The sequence below is a fragment of the Hipposideros armiger genome, unplaced genomic scaffold (assembly GCF_001890085.2).
Source record: "Hipposideros armiger isolate ML-2016 unplaced genomic scaffold, ASM189008v1 scaffold_156, whole genome shotgun sequence".
NCBI lineage: Eukaryota > Metazoa > Chordata > Mammalia > Chiroptera > Hipposideridae > Hipposideros > Hipposideros armiger.
The window spans coordinates 328,565-343,387 of record NW_017731506.1 but is presented as its reverse complement, the minus strand read 5'-3'; the positions used below and the strand labels follow the sequence as shown (position 1 = coordinate 343,387).

At 38.4% G+C, this 14,823-nt stretch overlaps 1 protein-coding gene across 1 annotated transcript; it reads left to right on the top strand.

Moving 5' to 3' along the window:
• Window positions 1-787: 787 nt before the first annotated feature.
• Window positions 788-13,443, top strand: TMED7 (transmembrane p24 trafficking protein 7). The gene is made up of 3 exons (XM_019651253.1): window positions 788-1,271; window positions 7,846-8,091; window positions 12,037-13,443. The coding sequence occupies exons 1-3, from the start codon at window positions 1,080-1,082 to the stop codon at window positions 12,271-12,273; spliced, it is 675 nt and encodes a 224-aa protein (XP_019506798.1). The 5' UTR covers window positions 788-1,079; the 3' UTR covers window positions 12,274-13,443.
• Window positions 13,444-14,823: the final 1,380 nt, after the last annotated feature.

The following is a 14,823-nucleotide window of genomic DNA, read 5'->3' as shown; positions in this document are numbered from 1 at the left end:
CAGGCAAGTTTATTCAACTTTTTTGATTCCCTATTCCCTCATCAGTAAAATAGACATAAGACCTACTTTATAGGGTTGTTTGAAGGATCCAAAGACACAATAAAAGTACTGTGCTTAGCACAGTGCCTGATGATATGTAGTGCTAAATAGATGTTTATTTTTATTTAACAAAAGCCTATCTAGTGACAACCACTCTTCTGGTAGTACTTTTTCCAAATATTGAAGCCTTGTAATAATCCTCTGGGTTAGGTACTATGGTCCTTATTTTATACTGATGCAAAGGCTGACACAGAGAGGTTTGGCCCAAAGTCACACAGCCAGTAAGTAGCAGAGGAGTTAGAACTCCTGCAGTCTGGTGGTCCCAGAATTCGTGCTCTTTGCTAAGCTGCTTCGCCCCAAATTTGTTATTACTTATGACACAATTCTCTGCAAACAGCAAAGCATTCTACTACCATCGGTGGTTAGTCCCCTAGGGCGAAATCAGCTCTTCATCTCTCCCTCGGAGTTTCCCCAGCGCTCAGCTCTCACAAACACACAAGAATCGGCATCTCACTCTCAAGGCTGGTAGATCCTAACACCCGACGCCCTGAGAGGACACCCGCCGGCCACACCCCTTCTTCTGGCTCCGCCCCGCCCCGCTCAATACGCTAGCCCCGCCCCTCTACCCAGGCTGCGGTGTAAGATGACCCGACCCCTCGCGAGCTTCCACGTACGCACTCCAACGCTTCTCCCCTCCGCCTCGGCAGAGCACATCCGGGTCGCTGAAGCCTCAGGCCCCGCCTCTTTCCCCAAGTACTCGCCTCCACTTCCGGCCACCTCAGGCCCTTTCCGCTTGTTCCCTGCCTGTTTTAATCTCTGCTTCCCAGGTCGTTCCCTGCACTAGGTCCGGGTCCCTCAGCACCCCTCAGCCGCCCCCAGCGGTTCGCTCCTCATCCGGAATCTCTCCGAGGTTCGGAGCGACTCTGCCCTGTGTCTTCGCGGAGCGGCCCGGGCTGAGGCCTGCCGTGCTCGTTGAGTCCGCGCAGGCCTGACCCCGCGTTTCCCCGCAGCTCCGTGGAGGCAGCCGCCGCCGCCTCGGGATGCCGCGGCTGGGGTCCGCGCAACGCTGGGCGGCCGTCGCGGGCCGTTGGGGCTGCAGGCTCCTCGCACTGCTGCTGCTGGTGCCGGGACCTGGCGGCGCCTCTGAGATCACCTTCGAGCTGCCTGACAATGCCAAGCAGTGTTTCTACGAGGACATCACGCAGGGAACCAAGTGCACCCTCGAGTTCCAGGTACTGCACAGGCCCCGGCAGTCCCGGGGCCGCAGTTCGCGGTTCCAGGGTTCGGGCTGCAACCTGCTGCTGCCTCACCTCCTGGCCTTGTTCCTCCATTCTTTGGCTGATTCAGGAATCACCTTTAGGTAGCTGATAACTGATCGTTTAGCTTTCATTTTCTAAACCTTGGGCAAGAAACAGTTAAGACCAAATAGTAAGATACATGAGTTCCAGAAATGCTTCCTGTAACTGTGCCTTTTCCTTCCATTCTCTAATGCTCGTAATTTGAAGGCCATTGACGTTTCTTACCTAAAAGACTTTCCTTTTATATATTATTCCTGTCTTATAGTGCCCAGTGTCAGTCCCTCACTCTCTAATCCACACTTCCACTTCAATCATATTTGAAGTGCTACCAATATCTAACTCCATTGCCTGCTAGTTTTCCATTGATATTAGGACTCTTGGTTAAGGTGGTCCCTAGTCATTGGAAGAGCATCATTCGAGGCCGGATGACCATCTCCCAAAGGTGTTGTAGAAAGAATTGCTGCGACAATTGAGAGGCCCCTTCTCGTCTTTGAGATTATAAAGTCTAAAAAAAAGAAAGAAAGGAAACTTCATTTGACAGAATGTAGTTTAAGTTGGTTAGAAAAATCTTTACTCTGTTCCTTGTCTTTTTGGTAGACCTATTTAACATTTGAGTAGTTGTTGAATGATAGATGCTGTAATACAGAAGTGATCAAAACAGGTAGGATCCCTGCCATCATTCTTGATTCCCTTCTTAATTAGTATCTGCTCATTCATCAAAATTGAGCTTTAGGAGCAGAAAATAGGGGTTATACAATCTGGTCTTTGGGATCTATATGAAGGCTTCCTTTAGGAAGTGATTTTAAGCTGAACTGTAAAGAATGAGTTGTAAATACTTTGGTAAGGGAAAAGAGGGAGTAGCCATTGCAAGGTCCCTGTGGTAAGAGTGACTGGGGATCTGAAGACCATAGAGAGGTCCTGTGAATTTGGGAATAAGGAGCCAGACTGGGGGATCAGGGCAGACCATGTAGTGCTTTCCTGGCTGTGTTAAGGATTTTAGTTTTTCCTAATAGTATGGAAAGCCAACAGAGGGTTGTAAGCAGTGCAATGAAATGATCCAGATGTTGGTAGCTATATGGATATTAACTTGCGCAGGTAGAGACGGTGTTACACATTGTATATACAGACTGCTTGGGAGGCTATTGTAGTTAGTGGTCCAGGCCTAGAACTAGGGTGTTAGCCGTGGATAAGGAGAAAAGTGAAAGGATTGCAGAGAATTTAGTAGGTAAAATCAGCAGGACTTGGTGATGATTTGACTAGAGTGAGTGAGGGAACAAAGGTTAAGGATGACCCTTAGGCTTACTTAACTGCATGGATTAGGACCAGGGGACAAAAAGAAGATAGCAGCAATTGTAACAAAGTGTCAGTGAAAATTTTGTTTGAATTTAATAAACATTTCTTGAATTGTATGTGCAGACACTGTGCCTGGTGCTGAGAATGCTACTACTCTTAGGGGCTAAAAAATTAGCATGTGTTATGTGGCAGACAGAATGCCAAGTATTTCAGATACAGTAATACCTTGGTTTGCGAGCATAATTCGTTCTGGAAACAAACTACTTGTATTGCAAGACATCGCTCGTTGACCACGTTAAAATGTATTTGAATGTTTGCTTGTCTTGCAGAACACTCGCAAACCACGTTACTCTCAATCCAAGGTTTTACTTATATTACTTAATTCTCAGGACAACTCGATATGAAATAGGTATAGTCCTTTTTTACTAAGGAAGAAACAGGCTTCCATCGGTTAAGACACAAGGTCAGAAAACACAAGATGCAAGTAGCAGAATCAGTATGCAGATTCAGGTTAAATTCTTAACAACTTTGTTATACTATTGGGTTGTCGGAAAAATCATGACACATTTTTGCAACGAAAAGCATAGAAAAAATACGTCATGACTTTTCTGACAACCCAATATTTCCCACAGATAAGACTGACTTTGACTTCAGAGAGCTTACATAGACATGATGTTAGGTAAATACACACTAGGTATTGTGGGGGCATAAAAAAGTAACTTTCCTCCCATCTTCTAAGTTCTTCTGGTTAGGCTAATAATCAAATTAACAGAGGCAGACTAACAGGAGGAAATGTACAAAGTTTATTACCGGTGTAAATGCCGGGGTGTCATAGATATGAGACTCACATTGGGCAGTTGAGGCTTAAATGCCATGCTGGACAAAGGAGACGATAGGGACGGGGTATGGGATTTCAAAGGGGAAATAGACAATTCACAGGTAGCCAAGCAACTTACAGGGCACTCATGACAGTAGCCAGGCAACTTACAGGACACATGTGGCAGTAGCCAGGCAGCTTACAGGACACAGGTGGCAGTAGCCAGGCAATTTACAAGACACATTTGGCAAATTCCTGCTAGGCAATCCAGAAACAATGGGAAAGAGGGCAGGAAACAAGCTTTTCTAGCTTTCTTTCTCTCATATGTGCTAACGTGAATATGCTAAGATGATTATGCTAAGGTTCCCTTCTTGAAGCAGGGTTTTCTATCTGAATCTCTTTAGGCAGGAAAGGGGGAGGTAACAAATTCCTTCTGAGTCTTTTGTTTCTTAATAACCAGCTTAAAATCAATATCCCAAAAGGCTCATTTTTGAGGTAGCAGAACTTTGGTCCTCCTCAGTATAGTGCTGGCTGAGGGGGGAAGGATCATTAGGGGAATTTTGGCCGAGGGGCTGATGTTTGATTTGAGTCTAGAAGGATAAATAAGAGTTATTCTACAAGGTGTTAGGAGGGAAAGGACATCCTAGGCAGATAATGTTAGTAAGACATAATTCCAGCAGGCCTGAAATTAGCCTGAGCTGCCACTGAAGTACACTGAGTAATAGTGTTACTTTATAACTGGGTCCCAGGGCTTTAGGGACCAGTTTGTACCAGTTTGTCGGCATTGTTTATTGATAACAGTGAGATTGATGATTTGCACCTGGTCTCTTTGAGACCACAGAGGCTTGGTATTAAGACTGGTTAGGTTACATAACAGGAATATGTGACCAGCAAAATATAAAAAACTCAGCCAAGACTCTTGGGCTCATTGGTTCCAAGGTATTCCTTTAGTACACTTGATGGTTCCCGATCTCTGAGAGAGTACCGAGTATATCTCTGGCCACAGCCCTCACAGAGGGAGAACAAAGAAACCAACACCTAACCTCTCCTGACCTCTTGCTGTGAGACACCTTTTGGCTGTGATGTTTATGTTGTATTCTTTTTCTGTAATAAACTAGATTTATAAGCATTGTCATTCTGGGTCCCGTGATCCTTTAGCAAACAAACCCTGTTTAACTTGCCACTGTTAGTGCAGATGTAAAGCATAAGGAGTATAGTCAATAATATTGTAATAACTATGTATGGTGTCAGATGGGTACTAAATTTATGGGGGTGATGGATGGGGGACAGGGTGAAAAAGGTGAAGGGATTATGAAGTACAAATTAATAGTTACAAAATAGTCATGGGGGTGTAAAGCATAGGGAATATAATCAATATGGTAATAACCATGACAGATGAGTACTAGACTAGACAGGATCACTTCTTAGATTGTAAACATGTCTAACCACTGTGCTGTACACCTGAAATTAATATAAAAATATTAAATGTAAACTGTAATTTCAAAATTAAAAAGGCAGGGGAAAGGTGAAGGGCAATAAGTGGTCAAAATTTCTGGGCATAAAACAAATCTGTCATGGGGGTGTAATGTACAGCATGGGGAATATAGTCAACAATATGACAGCTTGGTGGGGTGTAAGATGGTTGCTGGACTTGCAGTGATCACTTCTTTAGCTATATAAATGTTGAACAACTATGGTATACACCTGAAACTGATATAAGGTGGTATGTTAGCTATATTTTATTTATTTATTTAAGCTGAGCCTCCTGCCACCTGTTGGCAGCTCAGCGGCTGCTCGGCTCGGGCCGGGCATTGAACCGCTGTTGTTGAGAGTTCAAACTCTTGAGCGAGCTCTTAACCAACTGAGCCAACTCACCAGCCCCTTAGCTATATTTTTTTTAATAAAAACCATTTTGAAAAGGTTTTAAGCACAGCCAGCTGAGTGACTCAAGTTGGTTAAAAGCACGAGCTCTGAGCAACAGAGTCGCCAGTTCGATTCCCACATGGGCCAGTGAGCTGCGCCTGAGCTGAGCTGCTGCTGACCTGCTAGCAGGTGGCAGGATGGCTCAGCTGGTGAGAGCACATGAACAAGGTTGCTTGTTCAACTCCTGCATGGGATGGTGGGCTACACCCACCCGTAACTAAGATTGAACACGGCACCTTGAGCTGAGTGGCCACGAGTTGCCATTGGGAGGCCGGATGGCGACTGGACTTGGAGCTGAGCTAGCTGTGCCTCCACAACTAAAACTGAAGGACAACAACTTGGCTTCCCCAATTCCCCAACACCGTTCTCCTTCCCCAATTCACCAATAGTCTTTTTTTTATTTTATTTTAAGGTTTTAAGCAAATGGGGAAGGGGAAGGGTAGGGAGGTTGCTCCCACCCCAGCCCTGGAGATGTGGGGGTATGGGGGTGCCACTGGCATCTAGTGGATAGAGACCAGAGATGCTGCTAAACGTGCTAGAATGCACTGGGCAACACAGTCCCCTACAACAAAGAGTTATCCAGTCCAAGATTATCTAACCAGATTGAGAAAATCTTGATTACAGGGAGGAGAGATTGGATTGTGGGAAGAACTTTTAGAAAGTTGTGGCAGTAATCCAGTCTGGATTGTGGATTAGGAATGGAGGGGATGGGATGAATTTGAGAAACGCAATAACATCAAGAAACTCCTGTGATTAACTGGAAGGTAGGGACACTGAATTTGGGATGATTCCCAGTTTCTTCTACCTCAACATGACTTAGGTTGTAAAGGGGAACTTTTGTTTGAAATGAGATTACTTGTTTTAAAGTTTGACGGAAGAAAAGTGGCGTGATGATCAGTTGGGATACTGTTCAGTTTGTATGTACGTATTTAATTATTCAGAGTACAATGGTCAATATGAATAATTGGGTATATAAAATGAAGTCATTATTTTCGCCTGGAAGAAAGGTAGTTGACTTTTGGGGGGAGGTGTAAAAGCTCACTTGATAAAGACACTTTTTATGTCAAAACATTTTATTTGTATATTAATATTTACATATTTTTATAATTTCCTAAGTGCATAATTATATTTCATATAATTATCAAAATGATCCTGTAATATTATCTGATAAAAGGTCACATAAGTAACCAACCCTTCTTTGAAATCCAAAGTTTGATCTCTGTTCTATAGATCTAGAGTCAATGTTATGCTAACCAAGGGTGTTCAAGCTTGAAAATACAGGCGGCTGGTGCCACCCATTTCGTCGTAGTTGGGAGCCCTCAAACCCAGTGTCCCTTCCTCATCACTTTCCTCAGGTGGATACACACACCTTATGTTTCTTTCTCCAGTCCCCTCTCCCTCTTTCTTGCCACTCAGTTCTTTCTTAAATAAGGAGGTCTTTCTCCTCTGTAATCCTTTTCCCCTTTTTTCTCTTAGCTTGTCCAGTTACTTCAGGAAAAATGGCTCCTCCTCTCTTCATTTGTACAAACCAAATGGCCCAAATTGTAACTAATTAAGCATCAGCCCTTGAAAATAGCTCCAAAATCCTCTTCAGAAACATTTCATCTACCCCTGGCTTTCCTTTCAATATGCTTGCCCTTAAATACAAGCTTTCCAGATAAACGAAAGGTTTTTTGTTTGTTTTTGTGTTGTTTTGGCTTTAATCCTAGGGTATAAAAATAGATTAATCATTGATGTTTCTCTGGGAAGCAAGTTTGTAAATGATGATAATATTCTTAGCACAGCCCACAGTTCTATTCAATTGATAGTATAGTTTGGAATGAAATATGTATCAAATTACATATAACTGACATAAGGAATTTAAGCACAACCCATTTGTAATTGGGCAGTAAAATGAGTTTAGCTCTATGGTGGAAGTATGCTGGGTGTTATGCTAAGGACTGACCTACTTCACACCCTCACTGCACTATCTGTGTGTGCTAATGATACTAACAGGAAACTAGGTGAGAAAATTTGGGGAAGGGAAATACTATGGGACACTAAGCTTAAGGGTAAAGAGTACGACTTTGGAGTTCAAGTTCTACCTGTGCTTCTCATAGATGAGTAATGTTGGGTAGGTTGCTTATCCTAACTCAGTTTCTAAGTTTGTCAGATAGAGGGGGAAACCCCTCCTGTAGTGATGTTGGGAGAATTAAGTGATATAAGAGACCTACATTAACTAGAATACTTGTCTGGCAAGTTTGCCAGTTCCCGTTGTCGTGTCATGAGGAAATTTGTTCAGTTTTTGTAAAGCTTTAGTTGAATTAAAATCTGCTTCCCAAGTCCACCCACTGGTGGAAATAAAAAAATGTAAAATTGTCTGTAATAGTAAAAGTCCTTAGCCTGTAACCTTATTGCCATTTTAACAGGAAATCTGGTTAATTTCTAAAACTTGTTAGTCACAGCGAACTCTTTATTTTTTGTTTCTCTTTATAGGTGATCACTGGCGGTCACTATGATGTAGACTGTCGATTAGAAGATCCCGATGGTAATGTGTTATACAAAGAGATGAAGAAACAGTATGATAGTTTTACCTTCACAGCTTCCAAAAATGGGACATACAAATTTTGCTTCAGCAATGAATTTTCTACTTTCACACATAAAACTGTATACTTTGATTTTCAAGTTGGAGAAGACCCACCTTTGTTTCCTAGTGAGAATCGCGTCAGTGCTCTTACCCAGGTAAAGAAAAAGTCAGTAATATAATGTTGGTGTGTGTAAAGAGGAGAAAAAGCATAATTTAATATGCATTAACTCATTGATGAACACAGAATTTTGAGACTTCACAATCTCTAAGACCTATAAGACCTATCTTAATTCTTTCAGTAGATTAGGTATTTTACAGAGAACCTCAGACTTTTTAGTGAAGACTTGTGTTAAAAGATTTTATGAACTTTTAAGTGTAAAGATAATAAAGAAGCATTAAAATAGGATCACTTAGGTAGAAACATCAGTGGCAAAGGAAATTTAGGAAGGCTAAACAGTACTCTAACATCCTGAAACATTTTTTGTGATTCATAGGGTAATGTTGCTACCATAACTTAGCAGATTAGTGTACTAGAAGTAAAATGATTCTTTAATTAATATATAAAAATACTCAAGGTGCTGTTACAATAACTTTTGCTGTAACTTAAGATAAAATATTAAAAGATTAATGGTAAGTCATTTAACAAAAGTGGAAGCTAAATTGGGTTTTATTTTGAAGAAGAGCTTAATGGGAAAAGATAGTGAAAGAAATTTAGTCTGTAAACATACTGCTCAGGTGATGAGAAGGGCTATTTTAGTTCTAGTTCAAATACAGTATGAGCTTAGATTATATGTAAAATATACTCAATTAGATACTCAAAGGAATTATTTAACACCTACTTGTTAAAACCTTAAACTGGTATTTCATTGTTCCTAGGTTCCAGTTAGGCTTTTAGCCAGTCATGTGATTATAGAAGCAGTTTTTTAAGAATGTGTAAGAGCCTTAATTCATAAACTTATTGTGGGCTTTAACAAGATGTATTAAAATGCTCTTATTTCTAGAAATGTTCTCTTTATTTAAGCATCCTGTGTGAATGACACTTTGTAAAAAGATTTCTCTTTGGGGCCATTGTTTATAATTTAACCTTCATGAATTTTAATTTGTACAAGAAGATAACTTACTCTTAAAACCTAAGTAGAAAAATGTAAGAAATGAGTGATTATAAAGTATTTAGTACTAATTAACCTTCTTTGTTCAGACCACATTTTTTTATCTTACTTTTTGTACTATCAGAAAGCTAATAATAGGGCCGGCCAAGTGGTTCAGTTGGTTAAGAGCTCGCTCAAGAGTTTGAGCTCTGAGCAACAGTGGTTCGAGTCCCGGCCCGAGCTGAGCAGCCGCTGAGCTGCCAACAGGAGGCAGGATGGCTCAGCGCTTAAAAAAAAAAAAAAAGCTAATAAGCCTCTCATACAACAGGGATGCGTATAAAGCAGCTGTTCATACTTTGAAATTGAAAAAATTACCAGCTAATAAATGCAAAATAAATGATAGAGTTTTACTAAATTTTTTAACCATTAATAAAATAATGGATCTAGAGCTAAAACTATTAGGTGGATGCCTGATAGGAAGCTTGATAATGCATAGATCAGACTGGTACCTATCAGTCTAAGTCTAATGATCATTCACAAATGGAGAGATAACTACACATTATGTGTCTTCTGATAATAGGTAGTATTGAGTATACAACATTGCCTATCAGGTCTTTCCACTGAGAGCGTTATATTTGAATCCCATCAAATCTCTAGTTCCAACTACCAGTTTATAAGAAATACATAGGATAGAGGAACACCATGGGAATATAATCAGCGAAATCCATGAAGTGGGAAATGCCTAGGAGAGAGGCCCCAATTTCTCCAACAAATAGATGGAAAGGGAAAAAAGAAAAAGAACCTAAAGATTAAAGAAGACTTAAAAGACATATGAGCCAAATGATTGTGTTGATCTTGTTTGGATTCTGATTTGTAAACAACTTTTGAGACATTTAGAGAAATTTGAACACTAACTTAATATTTGAGAACTTTAAGAAACTATTTTTAATTATTTAATGTGTTGTAATGCTATTGGAGCTATCTTTTTTAAAGTGTTACCTTTCAGAAATAAATATAAAATATAAAAGTATAGCTGAAATTATAAAATATCTGGGATTTGCTTTAAAATAATTGAGGGCTGGGGAGGAAAATAGGTAGGGAATATACAATAGAAGGAACAAGATTAGCCATGTGTTAATTATTGACATGGAGTTGCATTGTACTATTCTATATACTTTTTAAAAGTACCAAAAAAATAAAAAAGGAAAACAAGAACACCATCTCAAAAATTGTATTGAGGGAATGACTGGTTAGGCTCAGTTGGTTGTAGTATGGTGCTGATAACACCAGGGTTGCCAGTTCGATCCCCGCATGGGCCACTGAGCTGCACCCTCCTTAAAAGAGTCAACTATGCCATTGTAGCATGAAAGCAATGTGTAACCAATGACCATGGTTGTCCCCCAATAAAATTTAAAAAATAGAAATAAATAAATAAATAAATAAATAAAAATTTAAAAAAAATTGTATTGAATCCATGCAAGTAGTACCTTAATTTCTGCGGTTTTCTCTAATCCAGCAGTTCTTTTTGTTGTTAGTTATTTTTAGGATTTTATTGGGGAATTGGGGAAGGGGAACAGCCAAGTTGTTGTCCTTCAATCTTAGTTGTGGAGGGCACAGCTAGCTCAGCTCCAAGTCCAGTCATCCCATGCCCATAGACAGCTCGCACTGAGCCATCTGGCCACCCGTAGGCAGCTCAGGGCAGCTCAGCTCAAGGTGCTGTGTTCAATCTTAGTTGTGGGGAGGCGTAGGTGGGCATAGCCCACCATCCCATGCGGGAGTTGAACTGGCAACTTTGTTAGGAGCACGTGCTCTCACCAGCTGAGCCATTCTGCCCCTGTTGGTCAAGCTTCAAGAAATCCTTAACAATTCTGAATTTGTGTCCAGTCCTTGCTTTTACTCACACTTTCCAGGAGGAGACTCCTTAGACCACATATCATTTTGAGAATAAATAGAAAGCAAAGAAATTCTAGAAGCACCTTCTAGCCTCTTATCACAAATTAGAAGTAATTTATTTTAGCACAGTTTTGCTAATCTTTCATTCCTTGGTGCCTAAATTAAAGAACAGCAAAAACATTTGGGTAGTATAAAGGTAAATTCAATTTGAAGATCATTTCCTAGTATCTATATTCTTAAATTAAAATTAAGACAAATTCAGATTGTTTTTAAAATTCTTAATGTGTGGTTGTGATGTTAAGTAAGTGTAATACAATAATAAAGCATGTATTTCATCACCAGGATTTAGTTTTCAGCAGTAGAAAAATACTAAGCTCTGGTATACAAAAAAAAAAAAAAAAAAAAAATTAGACATTTAGCCCTTCTCATGTCAGATGGTATAATTAATGTATAAAAAGGTAAAGTATCAGATGAAGACTTATATACCGATTACGCAGTGAAACTGAAACATATATGTTGGTTTAGTTGACTAGCATGAGATAAAAGACTTACTTAGCAAATTGATAAATGTAAAAAAAAAAAGACATTCCTACTCTAACCTATCATTTTCAGATTCAACACTTTAAAATAGTTAAAATACTTTTGACTAACTCAATCTATTTTTATGTCATATTTGGCTTATTTTTGTATATATTTGGACTTCGATTTATATTCTTATTGGTCACATTTACTAATCTGCCATTTTCTTCCTCTTAATCCTTCCTCTTTGAGAAGTCTGGGTTTGAAATTCTATAGCCAGCAACCTTAACTGATAAGTATTTCTGCTACTGTTAGCTTTGTGTCCCATCTACCAGCTTACAGATACCACAGCTGTGACGTTCCAGTTTGGGGCAAGCAGCTGCTTCATGGGATCTCTATCCTTAACCAGTTGTCCTGTCCGGAATGAGTAAAAGGGTTGCATTGCCAGGACCACTAGCATAAATGAGTGAATGAATGAGTGCCGGTTTAGTAGAATGTTGATCAAATGAGGAGTTAAGATCAGATTGAAAGAAAAGATGAATAGGCTAGAGGAACTGTACAGAAATATTAAACATACTAACTGGAAGTTTTTCTCTTTAGATGGAATCTGCCTGTGTTTCAATTCACGAAGCTCTGAAGTCTGTCATCGACTATCAGACTCATTTCCGTCTGAGAGAAGCTCAAGGCCGAAGCCGAGCAGAAGATCTAAATACAAGAGTGGCCTATTGGTCAGTAGGAGAAGCCCTCATTCTTCTGGTGGTTAGCATAGGGCAAGTGTTTCTTCTAAAAAGCTTTTTCTCAGACAAAAGAACCACCACAACTCGTGTTGGATCATAACTACATTTTGAGAATTGATGCACCATTGCCACTATAATATTGCTGTCCCCTAATTAAATTTAAGTACTGAAGAACTGAATATTGGCAACATTTTAAAAACCTTACTCATATACTTGTTGTGGAAAGGACACCTTTTTCTATTTGTAAAGGTATAAAAACTTTGAAACTTGTTTTGGGCTATTCATGTTAAATATTCAACACCAATGATCTACTCTTTTCTTGGTTCTTTATATCTACTCTTTGCACACTAGACTTTGGTATTTTGATTCCTTTTAGTCATTTAAAAGTACTTTTCTTATAGGTAGTGGATATTTTAAAAACCTTTGATTTAATGTCTACATGTGTTGTGGAGGAAGAAAATTGTCTTTGAATTGTCTGTAGTAAATAAGGTTTTGTTTTTCAGAAAAGCAAATGTGATTAACTGTAGCCCAAGCCCTATTCTGCACTGTTTAATTTTTATGGGGGGAAAAATTTACAATAAAAATGCTTGTTAATATTGATATAGTTTTAAGTTGATACATCACAGTATAATTTATTTTTCACTAGCTTGAAAAATGTCAGATTTTTGTTTTGGGGGCTTATTCTCTGATTTACAACCAGATATGTTGTTTTTTTCATAAAGACATTCTTACCACACAGAAAATAGTATGTTTCAATAACATGATATACAGGCCTTAAAAATCAGATTATCATAACAGAATAATTACAGAATAATTTAAGACACTAGAATGTCTTATAGAGGAGTGCAAATAGAAAAATTTTTAGTGAGTTATAATTTTCTGTGCTTTTACAAACAAAAAAGGTGATCTGTTTCATTTTTAACATTTAATTGGCTGGTTCTTGCTTTTATGTGGCTTTAATGTCTTTCAGTCATTCCCAACTATTTTGACAGTTGTAATATTAGTATCAAAAAGTGCCATACATTTTATCCAGATGGGTGTGATGCACTGAGAAGTTAATTTCTTTGTTGTTGTTTTTTCTTTCTTTTATTCTTTTTTTTTTTTTTTTTTTTTTTTTTTTTTTTGTCTTGTACATGTAATTTGTACAATCTCTGGTTGGCAGCCCTACGATTTAAAAATTTAGAGTGTTATGTGTGTGTGTTTTATTTGATAATCTTCATTGATTGTACTACATTTAATGAATATTAAATAATGCATATTCTGTACACTATAGGGTTTAGACTGTGTTTGTATTTTATAACTTGCATCAATTGAGCTGATTGAAATAAGATTTTGTTCCAAGTATTCTAGAATAGAGTACAAGATGATGCAAAATCGTATGGGTGTTTGAAGCTTTCCTGCTGTTTAAAAAAATTTGCAACTGCTTTTGCCATCCCTCCCCCACTCAAAAGTGGTAAGTGCTGAACATGACTCATAAAGACTTTGATATGTGGTATGGAATACTGATTGGATAGCCACTCTAGTCACTTAATCACTACTGACTAGAATTTAACTGGATTCTAAATTGTCTTAAAATGCATATATATGCTATTGCATGTAAGAGCAAAGGAATTCAAGTTGTCATGCTGGCTAGTTTCAAATGCTACAATGTAGCAAGGGATAAACATGTTTTCAACCATTTAATTCCAAAATTTTGGAAGAACAAATAGATAATCCTAAACAAGGATTAAGAACTGAAGTTTAAGATTTTGCAGATTTATCTATTTGGATTCTTATATTGGAATTGCCCTGCAGCTTTATAAGTGTCCCTCTATATTTAGATTTGAACATTTTCAACACTGATGTTAACGTGATTCATAAGCATGGGTGTATGTTAAATGTCCTTTCTGGTTACCTATTTGCTCTGTTGTGTTCAGATCCTTAGACCATTAAACAGAGCCAGGTGCCATCAGTGTGCCGAGTTTGGTATAGATATTGCAGTTACTTTTTTTGTGCCTATCAAAATGTCATATTAGACTATTCCTACAAATAACTTTTGATGAAACTATTAAGAGATATATTAAAACGTTTGAAATCACCACTGTTCCCTGTTGTAGAAAATAGTACAGGCTTAGTTTACTCTGTATGTAATTGGTTAACGTTTCATGGCTGTCAATACTCAACTGGGTATGTATATATATAAATTAGAAAATACATATCTATCCAGACATAAATGTTACGTAAACTTTTTTCCTTCCTCCTACTATATAATTTGTAGCTCATCTTTTTTCTTTAATCCTTTCATAAATTGTTGCAACAGTTTGAATTTCCCAAATATTTATGTTTGGACATATGGCTCAGAATACATAGTTAAACATTATTAGCTGTATATATTTTTAAAGTAGGATAAATAATGGAAAGGGACTTAATATACTGGTTTATACTAAAATTTCAACTGTGAAGGTACATTATAAGATAAGCTAACTTTTTTTTTTTTAAAGAAACATGGTTTGTGGTTCATAACTTTTATTCTGGCTTGATGATAATCAACTTTGAAAATACAGTGGACTGAGAAGCAATTTTATTCCTTGAGAGATTTCATTAAATCTTTGTACTATCCATTTTTGCTTCAGTTTGTAAATGTGTAACGTTGATAATAGGACCAAGCAGA

Coding starts and splice junctions, on each gene's coding strand:
- TMED7 (XM_019651253.1), top strand. CDS start 1,080: ATGCCGCGGCTGGGGTCCGCGCAACGCTGGGCGGCCGTCGCGGGCCGT. Junction 1,272..7,845: donor AGTGCACCCTCGAGTTCCAG/GTACTGCACAGG, acceptor TTCTCTTTATAG/GTGATCACTGGCGGTCACTA. Junction 8,092..12,036: donor GCGTCAGTGCTCTTACCCAG/GTAAAGAAAAAG, acceptor TTTTCTCTTTAG/ATGGAATCTGCCTGTGTTTC.